The 15058-nt window shown below is 55.6% G+C and overlaps 8 protein-coding genes across 8 annotated transcripts; 4 read left to right on the top strand and 4 right to left on the bottom strand.

The window, feature by feature from the left end:
* Positions 1–84: 84 nt before the first annotated feature.
* Positions 85–455, bottom strand: BU26DRAFT_567492 (uncharacterized protein; the record flags this gene model as incomplete). Its single annotated transcript, XM_033833660.1, has 2 exons — positions 85–278; positions 332–455. 2 exons carry the CDS (start codon positions 453–455, stop codon positions 85–87), a joined length of 318 nt encoding a protein of 105 aa, XP_033680981.1.
* Positions 456–1699: 1244 nt separating this feature from the next.
* On the top strand, positions 1700–3950 carry BU26DRAFT_521498 (uncharacterized protein). The gene has a single exon (XM_033829550.1). The coding sequence runs from the start codon at positions 1760–1762 to the stop codon at positions 3674–3676; it is 1917 nt and encodes a 638-aa protein (XP_033680980.1). The 5' UTR covers positions 1700–1759; the 3' UTR covers positions 3677–3950.
* A 260-nt stretch (positions 3951–4210) lies between these two features.
* Positions 4211–5619, top strand: BU26DRAFT_521496 (mitochondrial import inner membrane translocase, subunit Tim17/22). Its single transcript, XM_033829549.1, has 4 exons — positions 4211–4474; positions 4593–4688; positions 4745–5200; positions 5280–5619. Exons 1-4 carry the CDS (start codon positions 4388–4390, stop codon positions 5316–5318), a joined length of 678 nt encoding a protein of 225 aa, XP_033680979.1. The 5' UTR covers positions 4211–4387; the 3' UTR covers positions 5319–5619.
* An 808-nt stretch (positions 5620–6427) lies between these two features.
* BU26DRAFT_507635 (uncharacterized protein) lies at positions 6428–7256 on the bottom strand (the record flags this gene model as incomplete). The annotated part of the gene is made up of 3 exons (XM_033827013.1): positions 6428–6549; positions 6597–7206; positions 7251–7256. The coding sequence occupies 3 exons, from the start codon at positions 7254–7256 to the stop codon at positions 6428–6430; spliced, it is 738 nt and encodes a 245-aa protein (XP_033680978.1).
* Positions 7257–7491: 235 nt separating this feature from the next.
* On the bottom strand, positions 7492–8237 carry BU26DRAFT_507634 (uncharacterized protein; the record flags this gene model as incomplete). The annotated part of the gene is made up of 3 exons (XM_033827012.1): positions 7492–7817; positions 7917–8043; positions 8151–8237. 3 exons carry the CDS (start codon positions 8235–8237, stop codon positions 7492–7494), a joined length of 540 nt encoding a protein of 179 aa, XP_033680977.1.
* Positions 8238–10840: 2603 nt separating this feature from the next.
* Positions 10841–12622, top strand: BU26DRAFT_521494 (uncharacterized protein). Its single transcript, XM_033829548.1, has one exon. It carries the CDS (start codon positions 11012–11014, stop codon positions 12440–12442), a length of 1431 nt encoding a protein of 476 aa, XP_033680976.1. The 5' UTR covers positions 10841–11011; the 3' UTR covers positions 12443–12622.
* Positions 12583–13772, bottom strand: BU26DRAFT_521493 (WD40 repeat-like protein). Its single transcript, XM_033829547.1, has one exon. The coding sequence runs from the start codon at positions 13662–13664 to the stop codon at positions 12654–12656; it is 1011 nt and encodes a 336-aa protein (XP_033680975.1). The 5' UTR covers positions 13665–13772; the 3' UTR covers positions 12583–12653.
* An 83-nt stretch (positions 13773–13855) lies between these two features.
* BU26DRAFT_59354 (uncharacterized protein) lies at positions 13856–15046 on the top strand. Its single transcript, XM_033834872.1, has 3 exons — positions 13856–14222; positions 14273–14930; positions 14983–15046. Exons 1-2 carry the CDS (start codon positions 13972–13974, stop codon positions 14796–14798), a joined length of 777 nt encoding a protein of 258 aa, XP_033680974.1. The 5' UTR covers positions 13856–13971; the 3' UTR covers positions 14799–14930; positions 14983–15046.
* The last annotated feature ends 12 nt before the right edge of the window (positions 15047–15058 follow it).

The following is a 15058-nucleotide window of genomic DNA, read 5'->3' as shown; positions in this document are numbered from 1 at the left end:
TTGGAGTGGGTTTGGAGGGGTCGTCTTATCGTGGCTCTAAGCGTACACTATACCAGATACCGCTAGGCGATCATTATGGGTTACCTAGAGGTTTGGATATATGTACTCCATTTCTTCGGCCCATTCTTGCCGTTCGGCGGTTACTTCGCGGTGCAGGTGGATGTACTGGTCTTGGAACCAGTCTGCGGCTCGGCGCGTGGTTAATTCGTCGTTGGCGTCGCGTGGGCGGGAGGCAGCTGTGTTCTCCAGATCTCGACCCGGGATAGCGTCGATGTGCCCTGCGAATAGTTATTTTCGATTGCTCTGGGCATTGCACTCCTGATTTACATACCTCTTGGTCGATAGCGTCGTCTTGTCAGAAGAATCCACAGTGTGGCCAAGGCAGCGATCGCACCAGGTATTGCAAGGACAAGAGCGATTAGCTCTACGATATTATCGCTGTCCCCACGACCCATGATGTATGTCTGAATGCTTAGAACTGTATAGAGTCAGCCTCAAGATAGTAAAAGACGTGAAACAAACGGCACCAGTATTTGATATGATGGACTGGGGATAATCAGACAAAACCTTTTGGCTGGCGAAGCGATACAGAGAGTGCGAAGCAGCGAAGATCAGAAATTATTTAGGCAGGCAAGCAATAAAGTTAGAGTACAGCCTTAATTGTGCCGATTTAGGGGAAAGTGACCAGTTGCGAGCTTCTTTAGGTGGTGTTCGCATTCATTGGCTGCCGAGACGGGACTATCCTTGAGATAGAACCTAGAGATAGCACCAGAAGCCGGCACACTGGGTGTGGAACATCAGCAAGAAGAATTAATAGATAATAGAGAGCTTGCAAAGACGAGGAAAAGGTGAAAAGAGAAGCGTTGCGTAAATTTATATAACCAGGCGAGCGGAGAATTTGGGCCCTCGGGCGTTTCCTATTGAGGAATAGGTCGAGGGTTATCCGGTGGAATTTGGGGGGCGAAGTCGGCGGGCTGTGTTAAGGCTCTGTAGGAGAGAACCCACATTGATGTGTGGGCGTGCGTTTTCGCCAGTGACGGCTGGGGTTCCAGAATCTCTCTGTGGGACCATTCCCGTTCAAGCGTAACTAGCTTCCCCGATGACCAGCCCGTTCAATTCTATGCAGCCTCAGCGCCTCTAGGGCGAATTATCCACACTCTACGCCCGCTTCTCCTGCATCGCAACATCGCTCAGATGAATTTAGAGCGACGTCCTCGCTGGCGACCGCTGCGGGACGATTGATTAGGCAGGGCTGACTCCGGCTTTATTGCCCTGCAAACAGCAGCAGCAGCGGCGCCGGTCATAGAGATACTCTTCCCGACGAGTCAATCTTCCTTACTTGTACGGCGAGCCCTTCGATGCGGAGAATTCCCTAGCGCAAGAGCAGGGATGCTTCTGCGCTCATCTCCCGTCGCGAGCGGCTTCACGTGCTGCCGCCCGTTCCTGGATGCCTTTGATAGCCCTTATCGGGAGGAATGCGAAGCACAGCACCGCTTCAGCTGCATGGAACGCAGTGGCGTCGCCCATTACTATCGACACCGACCCTAAAGGTGTACTGTGCATCGCATCAGCGCGGGCTAGACAGCAGGCGTCTCCATGGTGGAGCGCGGGAAATTGGAAGCTTGGACTGTTTGTGTGGTCAGACCCTCGACGCGTGACGGCCGGGAAACACAAAAAGCTCAGGAACGACCGTGTGACGTCCGAACTCTGAATCCCTCGCCCGCCTGCCCCCAGAGATGCTGCCTTCCATGAGTCTGGTATGGGTTCTTCTGCCGGCCCTACTTTGCTGAAGGCCTGGCTCTCGTTTCTGCTGAGGCTCCTCGGCGTTCCCGCTGCCCTATTGGCCCTGCACCTGGAACTCCATGGCAGCTCGCCTGCCTCGACTTCGCTAATTCTGCACCGACTTTCTCGACGCTTACGCCTCTCCGCCCTCGCCTGCATGCTCAAGAAGGACCATGATACTGGCATGAACAGCATCTTCTTCGTCGGAGGTGCAGACGTAATGGACCGCGCACAGTCACAGCACAAGCCCCAGCCGCTCGCTCGAAAGCGGTCAATGACCCTGGACGACAAAGACCGCACCCGGCCAGGGGGCTCACCAACTCTCCAAAACCACCTCCCACGCCAGCCCTCTGGAGCTTCCGACGCCTCGTCGACATCCAGCACGCTCTCTCACCCATCGCCCAATCCCTCAATGCCTTCGCACTCTCGCTCCCCGTCGCACGCCGACATTGTTCGCCAGGGGAAACGCCTCTCGCTGCAGTTTCCCATTCAGCCCGTTGCCGGAAGCAACTCACTAGCCTTCTCTCCTCGATCACGCCCGCAGTCCTGGGTCGCCGCTCCCTCTCCCGTCCCCTCTCCTGACGCCACTTCCTCTTCCTCCGAGACCAACATCCTCGCCGTCCTCGCCGCCCAGGAGCGCTACGTGCTCGAGCTGAAGGAGGAGCTGGCCAAAGCCGAACAGGACCTCAAGACGCTCAAGAAGCATTTTGCGACGCAAGAGGCCATCAAGCAGCGCAACGAAGTGCGCAAGGTCACCCAGCTGCAGCCGCTCAACACCACCCTCGCCAACTACGACGCCGATCAAGACGACGAAGACGGCTCGTCGCTATGGATGCAGAGGGAGATGGAGCGCAGGAAAACCCTGCTCAGCGGCCACAAGACGTCTCAGCGCAAGGTTTTTAGCGGCTCAAGACACTTGCGCACTCTATCGTTGCTATCGCCTGACAAGTCCTATTCCCCTTCCTTCCCCCAGCCACTCGACGTTCGCGAAGACGAACCTATCAAACCACGCCCAGCACCACTCTCCCGCAACGCAACATCCCCTGACATCGCAAACCAAATTGCGCGTACCGTCAGCGGCGAGCGATACGATCTCGGCGGTCTCTCCAACATTCAGCGCGATGCCCTGCTCCGCACTGGGAAGCAGATGGCCACCGATTTCAAAGACGGATTGTTGACGTTTATTGAAGACATCCGGCAAGCCACCGTGGGCGAGGAAGCTGTCGCCGACGGCTCAGGGCCCGGTGCAACCAGGGGTCCCGCTGCCAAGGGTGCCCGCAAACCCTCCGACGGCCGGCCCAATCTGAACCGGGCAGCCACCTCGAAGAATTCGGCAGCATCGAAGTCTGGAGATATTGGTAACGACTTCTGGAAGGAGCACGGTCTGTCCGAGCCCAAGACCGCTCCCACAAACAAGAAGACTCACGCGCTCAAGCACACTCGCACGCCCCAAAAGCCAACGCACGGGGCCGACGACTTCGAAGACTGGGATAGCTGGGACACACCAAATGATAAATACACCAATGCCGCAAAGGCGGGCGACGCCCACAACAGCTCCGACGAATCAGACGGGCCCTCGTCGCCAGTGTCGGGCCAGGCCAGCTCGCGAACGAGCACCAGGTACCACTCGCAGCGTCATGACTCCAAAGCATCCTCGCTCACAATGTCCAGCTCCGCAGACCCGCGCGATGATGCTGCCCCACGGGACTCGAAACGCAACTCCATCCCGTGGCCTGATCTCGTCAAGCTGTCGCCGACCAACCTCAAGCGGACCGCATCACACTTGATGAAGGAATGGGAGAAGAATCTTACACCTCCGCCCGAGTCGAGAGATGCAAGCCACTCTAGCGGCGACTATGTTGGGCGATCTGTAACGCCCGCCGGACAGTCTTAACGACACACGATTTACGGTCTACACCATCCATGTAACGATGTAACGCAACCAGACGCAATATCTGGACGAAATGTATATTTCTAATTCGGGGAACTGTATAGACGGGCGGTTTGGTGTACAATCATGGTCCATATTGGATGCATGGAATTAGAGATGGAGCTTCAGGATTGATATTGGTAATTCGGGGCGTGGCATGGGGTTGGTTAGGAGCCTGTTGATGAGGAATTAACCTGATGGTAATGAGAACCTGAATACTTGTCACTCTTGCAGACCGAAATAATCGTCATACGTGATGTTCCGCAAAAAATCGGTGCGTGCTATGTGCTCCTATAAGGGCGTAGAGTGAAGTTTAACCACGGTGACTTAAACACATTTTCCAAGCCCAAATGTACGCTGTATCACATTGCAGCAAAAGCAAGTCAACCCCTCCAATATCGGTCTCATCTATCCTTTCTCACAATTATTTTCTTAGAAACCCTTTCTCCTATATCAGCCTCGCCCTCGCCCTCATCCCCCAGCAATCTCTCGCCGTGCCAAGACATTCGTTCTCTCCGGCAACTTCCGTCCTCCGCGCCCCATCTCCGCAAAAAAGTTCCCTCCCGTCGCAATCACACACAACATCTATCTTCCCACACAACGCAACCACACACCAGCCGCATACCCACCGCGCCTTTTACTGCTCACCTCGCAATCCCCAACTCCTACGATACGATGGCCTTCCCCGGCGGCCCTGCCGCCTTGCCCGGCATGAATCCTAATGCCGGCATGTCGGCGCAGGAGCAGCAGATGGTGAAATATGTACGTATGGAACGACCTCAAGGTGGACAATTCGTAGTTAGGGGAATGTTTGCATGGGGATTGGGATGGCGGTTTGGATTGGTTTGAATGAGAGAGAGGCTGACGATACGACGTGCAGATGCAAATGGGCATGGAGAGCTGCCTGGGCAAGACGGTGATGGCGGGCGTGATGGGCGGGGGGCTGGGCGCGATGTTTGGCCTGTTCATGGCGTCGGTACGTACAGGCTAGATTGGGAGGTGACGCGATGACAACTGACTAGAGGGACGCAGATGCGCTACGACACGCCAATGTCGCAACCGCTGCCCGTCGCTACACCCGCTCCCTCCACCTCTCCCTCCACTGCGACACCTAAACCCACTACCTCCGCCGCCGCCTCCAAACCCGCCCCCATAGCCCCAACAACCCCCGCCTCCCTCTCCGCAACCTCGACCATCTCCTCCCCCACGCCCCTCGCCGACCTCCCCCTACGCCAGCAGCTCAAGCACGGCCTGCGCGACATGTACCGCAGCTCTCTCTCCTCGGGGCGCAACTTCGCCAAAGTCGGCGCCATCTTCAGCGGGACCGAGTGCGCGATCGAGGGCCTGCGCGCGAAGAACGATATCTGGAACGGGGTTGCCGGGGGCTGTATCACGGGGGGTGTGCTGGCCAGGAGCGCAGGGCCGCAGGCGGCGGCGGTGGGGTGTGCGGGGTTTGCGGTGTTTAGTGCGGCGATTGATTCGTATATGGTGAGTGAGGGAGTTTCTGTTTTTGGCTTGGCTTGGCTTTTTTGGGGTGAGGATGAGTATGCTGACGAGGATTTTACAGCGGATGCCCGAGGACGAGCGGAGTCGGCCGATTGCTTGAACGAACGAACGAACGAATCTCGACTACCCGATGGGATCGGTTCGGATATAGAGGCTCCTCCTCTTATGGATGGTAATACTCATAGATGCGGCGAAGAGATGGGATGTAAGACTATTGTACAACGCGGCGGTGCTGTAACGAGCATACCTAGGTTTCAGAGCCTAGCATTGGGTTGGCGTTCACGGACACTCTCAGCGGAGCGTACCCAACGGTACTGATATTTACATATAGATACATGTTTTGGGAATAGATGGGAGGCTGGGCAAATGCCTCACATTACGCAACTTCAAATCCTTCTGCTGAATTGCCATCATGAGTGCCTTGCGCCACCTACTCTCTGAAACAGGTCCGGGGGTAGCTTGTCGATGCTACGAACTTTATGGGCATTACAAGTGGCCAGATCGGTTGCGGTGATTGGAGGAGGCACAATCTGCGAAGGTTCACGTTGCCAGTTGTTAATCATGACAGTAGCCAGGTATGCCGTCACTTGAAGATAGGGGCGGTGATCATCGTATTGGAAGAAGACGTATCTCTTCAACTCGCTAGCTAGCTACGTGCGAACGCAAGGAAACAACTGCTGGCATAACAGATAGGAGAAAGCAAACAGAAACCATAGCGCGGCAGCAATCTGGGGTTATTAATTGAGACTGGGAAGAAGAGACGAAAGGGAAAACGTATGCTGATTAAGAGAGACAAGAGACTTGACGCGGGTCGGATCGCAGGTATGGCTAGGGTGCCATGCCAGCGCATCGGCCAATAGGGGTCCGGCTGTATCCCCTGAATGCCCAAGGTGCTTCACCCCTGACCCCGTGCATAGCCTATCGATAACGGTAGAAACATGGTGACAAAAGGCAACTAGCCAACGGACAAAACAACTGCCGGAAGTTCGTATCATAAATCGTAACGTAAGTTCGAAAGGTGTGAAGGAAGTGTTGTGTTCATGCAGAGAGAGACCAAGGCAACGCAGAGTCATGACGAACGCGAAAGACATTGGCAACCATGTAAACCGTGGCGTAAGGCAAGGTCGGGGCGTGTTCGGCAGGAGGGTGGGCGGACCGTTCCGGTCTTGGCAGGGCGATAGGGGCAACGTTCGTCCACGGCGGCGCTCTTCAGTGATAGTATTTTCCCCAACGACCCTCTTCATAGTTTCTCAAGTCATCCGCATTCGAGCCGTCTGCCCATGTCGAAGGGGCCGTGTAGACGTAAACGACGATGCCTCGTTGATGCTCACCTGTGGTCGTCAATGACTGTGAGGTAACCAGAAGCAGGCCAACTTACGAGGTTGTGAATATTGATGAATCTGCCATTTTCCCCCCATAAACATCGTTGGAAGCACATTTGGAAGCCATGCGCGGGGAGTCGACAGCGCAATGAGGCCCAAGAGGATGGGAAGCTCCCCGATAAGGCCGCCATATTGCGACGCTGATGTTATTCGGCGGCCTGTGTGGTAGATGTCCGGAAGCAACAGAGTCGGCCACCGTTGGCCACTACGCTGAATGCACAGTGTGTGATGCTCCCCGGCATTCGTGAGGTAGGAAGAGTAGTCGTCGTAGTGGTCGAATGTGAGCGTATGCCAGCTATGCCAATCCCCGTTCGTCAAAGTGGTGGCGTCCGCGTCCATAACCCAGATACCGCATCCATCGCTGTAATACACGGAGTATGTCTTATACAGAGAGCTGCCAATAGGGGGCCCATCATCCAGCTCCACCGCCTGGAAGTATTGTTTGTTACAGTACCACCATACTCCAGAGACGCCTCCGCCTCTCCTAACATTTGCGCCCGCATTCGTAGAAGGCTCCCAGTGACCGTCGGGACGTTGACGAGGCACAGTAGTAGAAGTCTCGGCGATCTCGTCGATCCGAAAAAGGTAGGGTGGCTGTAGTTGAAACTGTTGTCAGGAGTTGGTCGCATTGCGTGGAGGAGCGCACTAACCGACATGGTTCGAACAGCACTGAGCCGTCTAAACTGGGCGCTGGAGCGATAGTGTACGGAAAGCTTTCCCGAAAAAGCACTCTTGCCTGCTTTGCAAGCTTCTGCCATTCCTCGCCCCCACCAGCCCTTTATCCTTACTGCCCTCCATGCGGCTCTGCGCCGTACTGCTCGCAAAGGAAAGGATCCCACATTGATGATCAGGCGACCCTTCGAGCTCGTAATGTGGAGGGCGGGAGTGAGTCTAAAGCAAGCCCCAGATAAGGTGCCGGCGCTCATAGGAGCGACGAGACGGCATTATCCTGTACGGCTGCAGCAGCGTGGAGGAAGACCCTGGGCGACTCCTTCCTTTACCCCGCCAGCCCGCGGCCGGCGTGATGCGCTTGCCTCGGGGCATGCCAATCTCTGTAAGACGCTTCGCATGTGGCGGGTTGCGGTTTGCTCCGGCGGATGGGCGAGCGGGAGGTAGCTTGACGAAGCGCAGACTGCCCGTGGGACCGGAGACGCTCGTCCGTAGCACAAGCTGTATCCATTCTTCCCGTAATGGTTTCGTTCGTGGGTCTCTTGCAGCTATCATGAATGTCAGCCGTAATTAAGTAAACATAATATGCTAACCGGCCGCGAATCCCGTCAGGCGGCAAATGCAACGGCTTGCATGCGAGTACTTACTGCGCCGACCAACCAGCAGGAGCCCTATAGCGCCTTCACCTGGCACGGGCGGGTGGAACCCTGTGGCAGCGGAGTGCCCATGCAATGCTTCCGGTGTGCGACTAGCCAAACTATGAGCTGGCGCATGCTGTAGCGTATGAGGAGCCGCCGAGACTTTGGTCTTGCTCCGTCCATCATGCTGGCTCCGGCAGAGAGATGGCAATGGCGCGCAGGCTAGACCACTCGATCACCCACTGGAAACTGATGGCCTGAGGTCGCCCATGAGACGATCCCAAGCGAGTACCGGGGTATCAGGAAGCGTAGAGCGCGATTGTGAGCCATGATGTCCAGGACGTGAGCATCGGCGTAAACGAGCCGGCTGCTCCACACTGAGGAGGTGATGGTGCCTGTACGTCGAGCAAGGTGGAAGCGATAGGTGATGCGGCTCTGCTCGTCTAGCAGCTCAGAGACCAACTATAAAGGAGTGCCAGGCAAGCTGGATTGCCGAAGGTAATCGACCGGGTGGCAACAAAAGCTGGGCAGCGAGCGAGGATCGGTCATCTATGGTGTCGGTAAGGTCTCCGCGGGGCGGCAGAAACGAAGATGAGTAAGCCTTTCCACAGTCAGTGAGCTCTTCAGAAGTATCGCTAACCTTTTGGCTTTCCACACTGCCCTGGGCCAGGCGACCATTAAGTACGACCCCATGGCCCGGAGATCGGCTGACGCAGTCTGCCCTTGCGCAGTGCAAGCGCTAAGGGCAACGTTGAAATCACCTACGGCTGCTGCAAGTTTGCCTTCTTTTGCCTCCTTCGAACAGTCCTGACACCTCCTGGAGAGCCGCACCGGCCCAATTGGCGAATAAGGCTGCTTGAACGACGCAAATGCTTTCAACACCGTTCCTCGGCTGGATGCAAGTTTCGTCTTTCTGCCGTTCTCGTCACAGTTGACCCCGGAGACGGCGATCGACAGCCAATAGGACATGTGGCTTGCTTGACACCAAGCCAGCTCTTCACCGGAAGACTCGCATGTTCTGTTTATTGATAGTATCCTCCACCACGCCAAACACCTCGACGCTGGTGGTAAACGCTCACCGGTCAGCACAGCGCCTCGTACAGAGATTATCCTCAAATTGGCACGATATAGGGTCATGCGCACACCATTAGTCAAACCCATTAGACTAAGGCTCGTCGCGCAAAGAATCCCCAACCACGAGACCGGCCGCCCATTGGGGGGTACGCAATATCGACACTTCTCGCCAAAAGCGGGTATGAGGACCGACGTGCTCAGTCACCTTGTCGACAGTCGCCTGCTGTAGAGAGATAAGGACTGGACGACAACCCCGCAACGGTCCGTACATCGGTTGGTCAAGGACCAAAGGACGCATGCCCTTCCAGCAGACGCCGTATGGATTTGCCCTGGCCAATCCTTTTGACGCGCACACAGGAAACTATTCGTCGGCCAACAGAATTCGAAAGCCGCCCTACCCGTGTGACGAGCGCCGTTTAACTTACGTCCGCGGTCGTCCTAGTAAGATTGCTCATGTCAGCCACATAGGCAAAATAGGCCAAGCGGATGCCGGCGTCATGCCTTGCGTGCTATAGGTGCATGTCGGTGCGCCTCAGACGTAGAGCTACGACGCCGAGAGAACGCGGGGGTGCATTGGGGAAGAGCTGTATGTTCAGGGTGGCGCCTACGGCTCCAAGGCAAATTGAGAAACAGAAGGACGTAAAAATGGGGACATAGAGCGGCAAGAGCCCAAGGAGCGGGAAATCTGCGGAGGGTTTATGTAAGCGTCTCAGCGGTGATATGATGCCAGTATGGATTGCCAACTGACCTGCACAGGCTCCTCCCACCGACTCAGCGCTTCGACGACCGCATCATCCACCACCTTGTGGCGCCACCGAGATATAAGATCATTCAGCAACAATATAACATAAGGGAGGGTATTGGAGGGAAGCCATAAGAACGACGGTCTGGTTGGAGAGATTCCTTCCTGGGTGGGATACTGGCCGCGTCGCAAGAGGAAAGAACTACGATAGACCTCGCCACAACGAGTCAATCGTCAACCTTAAGCAGAAGCAACAACGAGACAGCCCTGGAGGGACATCGAGCAGGTGACCCGAGTTGGTAGGGCAGCGGCTAACATAGCGTTCGCCGAACCTTGCCGGACTGGATAAGGATGGTAGATGACCTCAGAATGCTTGCCTCGGCGGCAAAGAGCTGGACCCGAGCACCTGGAAAGCCTCGGAGCGGCTTGCGGAAGCGTCTCCCATCCGTCTGCCATCGACGTCAGATCCCACGTCAAGATTAAAGGGCAACCGGGGTGGATGGCGGACAGGGTTGGCCATGAGTGCGCACCGTACGATTCCCACTATTCCCACGATTCTCTCCAAGGAGAGGCGAACTCGTCGGCTGTGCAAGTTAAAGTCAGCGGGATCCCGAGCTTGTTGCTTGTGGAAGCCATCGGCGCCCCTCGCTGCAAGCGCCCGCGTCCTAGAGTCAACATCCTTGCCCATCCGGCTGACAGGGAGGAAATGGACCGATGGGATTGCTTGAATCCGATGCGCCCCACGGAAGCATCATGGACATGGACATCAGGCGATGAACGGGAGATCGAGAGTATCAGCGGCTTCCTGCTGCGGTTGACGTAGCGGCTTGGGGATTGCTGGCGCCGAAGGGTGGCGGCACGGGGCTCCGGGCGACATGATGAGCATCAAAGGCGGTCTCACAGAAGAGTGGACATCGTATCCGGCGCTGCTTGGAAGTTGAAATTGAGAAGCGGGAGCTAAATGCGGGAAGACCGCCCATGGTAGCTTCCACAGTCGTTGATACTTAGTCACCCCGCCATCGTAATTTATTATCCAATGGGAAAGCCAGACGCTAGCGTAGACATGTATCGAAATTTGCCTGAAAACCTTGGTACGTGGTGCGCACAACCACCTCTATGAACGCCACGCTCGTGAAAATCACGAAGAATATCCCCAGGACGAACAGGCAGTCGCTAAAAGGTCAAGGAGAGCGTGACTCTCTCTCGCCTTCTCTCGAACCCATCCGTAAACGCATACCGAATATTTTTGTCAGCCGGAAATCCGTGCGCGCTGCATCAATACCCCAAAATGGCCTCTCAATCGAGCCAAAAGCCAATCCACTCGATCATAATCGATACCGGTCCACTGATCAAAAACGCCATCTCAATCTCTACAATCGTAAACTCCGCGGAAGAACTCTATACGACCCCCGCGATCATCTCAGAAATCCGCGATGCCGCCACTAGGTCAAGAGTGGAAACAACCTTAATGCCTTTCCTGAACATCAGAACCCCGTCACCTGCGAGCTACGAAGCCGTCGCCGCTTTTGCGAAGAAGACCGGAGATTTTGCAGTGTTGAGCAAGCAGGATTTGGGCATCCTGGCACTAGCGTATGAAGTGCATTGTGAGAGCCATGGTGGGCCTTGGGGCTTGAGAAATGCGCCAGGACAAGCCTTGACCACTAGGCCGATGAAAAAGGCTGGGGAAAAGAAGGAATCAGAGAATGACGAGAAGCAGTCCGAAGAGTCGCAGGAGAAGAGCGGAGAGGAAAGTGCGCAACAAGAACTAGAATCCGACCGGTTTGAAGAGACCCCTGCTCAGGATCAGTTCTCACCAGAAGAGAAGCCATTGGAAGAAAGAACTACTTCTAAGCACAAGGACATTGAACAAGAGTCGACAACAGAAGAGAAGACAGTGGAAGAAGAGGTTCACCCGCAAGGAGAATCTCTCAAACAACAGACACCATCAGAACCGACGCCAGAGGCCACCGAGGCAACATCAACCGCCCAGTCTCTCGAAAAGGATCTCTCAACCCTGCATGTCTCGTCACCAGCAAATGAAGCTCAAGAAGCACCAGCATCGCTAACCCAGGATGACGATTCGTCCGACGGCGAATGGATAACCCCCACCAACCTCGCCAAGCACCAAGCCAAAGCCGCTGCCGCCACCGCTCTCGCCACCGAGCAAACGCAAATGAGCGTCGCCACCATGACCACCGACTTCGCCATGCAAAACGTCCTCCTCCAGATGAACCTAAACCTCCTCTCCACTAACATGCAGCGCATCAAGAAGCTCAAAACACACATCCTGCGCTGCCACGCCTGCTTCTTCACCACCAAGCAGATGGATAAGCAATTCTGCCCGCGCTGCGGCCAAGCGACCCTCAACCGTGTATCATGCACCACGAATGCCAAGGGCGAGTTCATGATCCACCTTGCGAAGAACTACCAATACAACAACCGCGGGAATCGGTACAGTGTCCCCAAGCCGATTGCTGGCACGAGCAGTGGGAAGTATACGGGCAAGGGAGGCGGCAAGAATGGGTGGGGCAGGGATTTGGTGTTTGCGGAGGATCAGAAGGAGTATGTCAGGCAGATCGATGAGGGGAAGAGGCATAAGGCGAAGGATCTGATGGATGAGGATTATCTGCCGAGGATACTCACAGGGGATCGGGGGAGAGTTGGGGGAAGACCGAAGGTTGGCGCGGGAAGAAATATCAACTCGAGGAAGAGATTCTAGGTCACCTAGGGTTAGAAAGGCGTGTTGCATCTAATGGTTGGGCGTTTGCGGCAAGACGGCGGCACCATGCGTTAGGAAACGTGTTGATGACCGGGGATATGGGAATGGTTCACGATATAGAAAGCATTAGACGCACATCTAGAACTATAAGGCCTGAATTGAAATGAATTGGGGTATCTCAAGATGTTACACAACGAATAGCAATCCTCTACTACCCATCCATCCCCCAAACAACCACGTTTCCATCCCCTCCAGCGCTAGCCCATTCCTTCCGACTCTTACAGAATGCCACGGCAGATACGACGTCTTTCTTGCCCTTTGCTTCTTTCCCGCCGACTCCCTTGCCACGCACTTCCCTCATCTCAGAGTGTTTGAACTTGTGCAGGCAATCTCCCTCAAGCAAGTCCCAAGCAAACACCATTCCATCGTCGCTGCCGCTGACAACCACGCTGTCATTCAGACCAAGTGTACTCCTGACTCTCAAGTCCGTGTTGACGAAGGCGTCGTCCCGGTATGCCTTGAGTAGCTGCCCGTTCGTGCGATCCATAAGCCGGACCGTCGAGTCCAACGAAGAAACAAGCAGCTCTGTGCCTTTTTTCGAGACCGAGACCGATGTTACAGGACGTCCGATCACGTCCACCTGGCACATGCCCATGCGTAAATCATAACTGCGGACCCTACCGTCGACCGAGCCCGCTATTATCTCCGCGTCGAACACCGCCACGTCTGAGACGCTATCCTTGGCCTCATCCAGCGTCATGATGGGCTTGTAAGAGTTCGATTTGACATCCCATATCCGCACCGTCCCATCGAAACTCGCACTGACTACCACGCTATCCCCGTCCCCGCCAAAAACTCCCCTGTTCACCCGCCCCGCGTGCCCCGTCCACCGCCGGATCGTCTGCGCCGTCTGCACGTCCCAGAAGAATACGCTCTTGTCGCCGCCGGTTGAGACGAATCTGTCGTTGGCCTCGTTGACGTCGATGGATAGGACTTCGTAGCCGTGCGCGGAGTACTTGTTTATGAGACCGGGCGGGTAGGCGGCGGAGCTCGAGGGCACGACGGAGGAAGGAGGGGCTTTTTGAGGGTTGTAGAGGCGGATTGTGCGGTCGGCGGAGCCGGTGAGGATGTAGGAAGAAGAGCCGGCGGAGTACGCGACGGCGTGGACGATGCCGTTGTGGCCGGTTAGTTTGGCGATGGGCTTTGTCGGGAAGGGTGGCATTGTAGAAGGGGAACAGCGAGGGAGAAGGACTTCAAGGCATAGTGTAAGGACCGAAGCACCGGGAGAAGGCTTTCTGGCGGCTTCAAGCAGTGAAAGTGAGAAAGTAAGTGAGCGACGGTGAAAGGGCCCACCATTGTTTGGGAAGCTATGACGCCTCGGGAAAACTTCGGTAAGACATTTTGGGGGTGAAGCAAGCCTGGACCTTTTCTCCTTCTTGAGCATTGCGACACCGAGATATTCTCATTTTCACGTCGCTGAGCTTCAGACTACTCTCTTGAGACATTTCGACCCGCGCCTTCCTGTCGCCATGGCTTTGCGACAGCTTACGTCCGCACCGAAGGTCGAGGACTTCACCCCACTCCAAGAGCACCAGGAACAGACACCCAGCACCTTCTTCGGCGCGAAACCAGTTCTCTATGCGCGGCATTCGGGATTGACGCTCTCCGCATCAGCTAGCAAGCTCCAAGAGGATCCTGCTTTCCAGCAATTCAATTCTATTCGCGACGGCGACAGCGAGGATGCCCTGATCCAGGACGTGGAGATCTGGGTAAACTCCGAGTAACCACCAAAGCCCAGTTTACGGTGCGCATTGAGCTAACTCAGCGCAGGAACCTCATCCTCTTCCAGAATGCGCCCACACCCATGGGCATTTCCATCTCCTACCCCTCCATCGCCCTCCATGCAACCATGAAGTGGAAATCTCAAGTCGAAGCGCTTCTAATGAACATCTCGCTCAACGACGCCGAAACCGTCAACGCAGACGAAGATATCAACATCCTCGAGCTGATCGTCCTGCCGCCTAATTATAACACCACTCCGGAAACCACATGCATCAAGGCGATCTTCAGCGCGATGAATACGTGCGCTGACTTACATCCTGATCCGAACGGCTCAGATGCTGGAGAGGAGGACGAGACAGCGCCGGGAGCTACGGGCTGGATTACGGCGGAGAATATGGATCAGTATTTGGACGAAGACGGGAATTTTAGAGGTGCGGTGATTGGCGGCGAGGACGAGGACTTGGGCCCCGGAGCGGGGTCTGTCAGGCCGAGGGAAGAGGATGATGAGAAAACCAATGGTGTCAATGGAGTGGGTGGGGATGGTCATGAGGAGAAATATCAGCGCACCGGCTAGATGGCTTTCTACCTGCCGTACAGCTGAGGGATACCCATGAGAATGATGGTGCGTAAAAAGAATGGCTAGCATAGGCCGCGGTCTCCTGTAGCAAGGCCGCCGTGTCCTGAAGTCGGAAGAGTGAAGTCCGCCGTATGTATCACCCTTCCCACCTTCAAGAAGCGAGGAGCTCAAACAAATTCAGGGATACCAGTCACTCAAGAACGACTGATGGAATGGGGTCTTCAATGCCAATGCCGTTCGTAACTTGCGTCTCTCCC

This window comes from Trematosphaeria pertusa (assembly GCF_010094035.1).
Source record: "Trematosphaeria pertusa strain CBS 122368 unplaced genomic scaffold BU26scaffold_11, whole genome shotgun sequence".
Lineage (NCBI taxonomy): Eukaryota > Fungi > Ascomycota > Dothideomycetes > Pleosporales > Trematosphaeriaceae > Trematosphaeria > Trematosphaeria pertusa.
The sequence above is the reverse complement of the archived record's forward strand: the minus strand, read 5'-3'. Positions and strand labels throughout refer to the sequence as shown.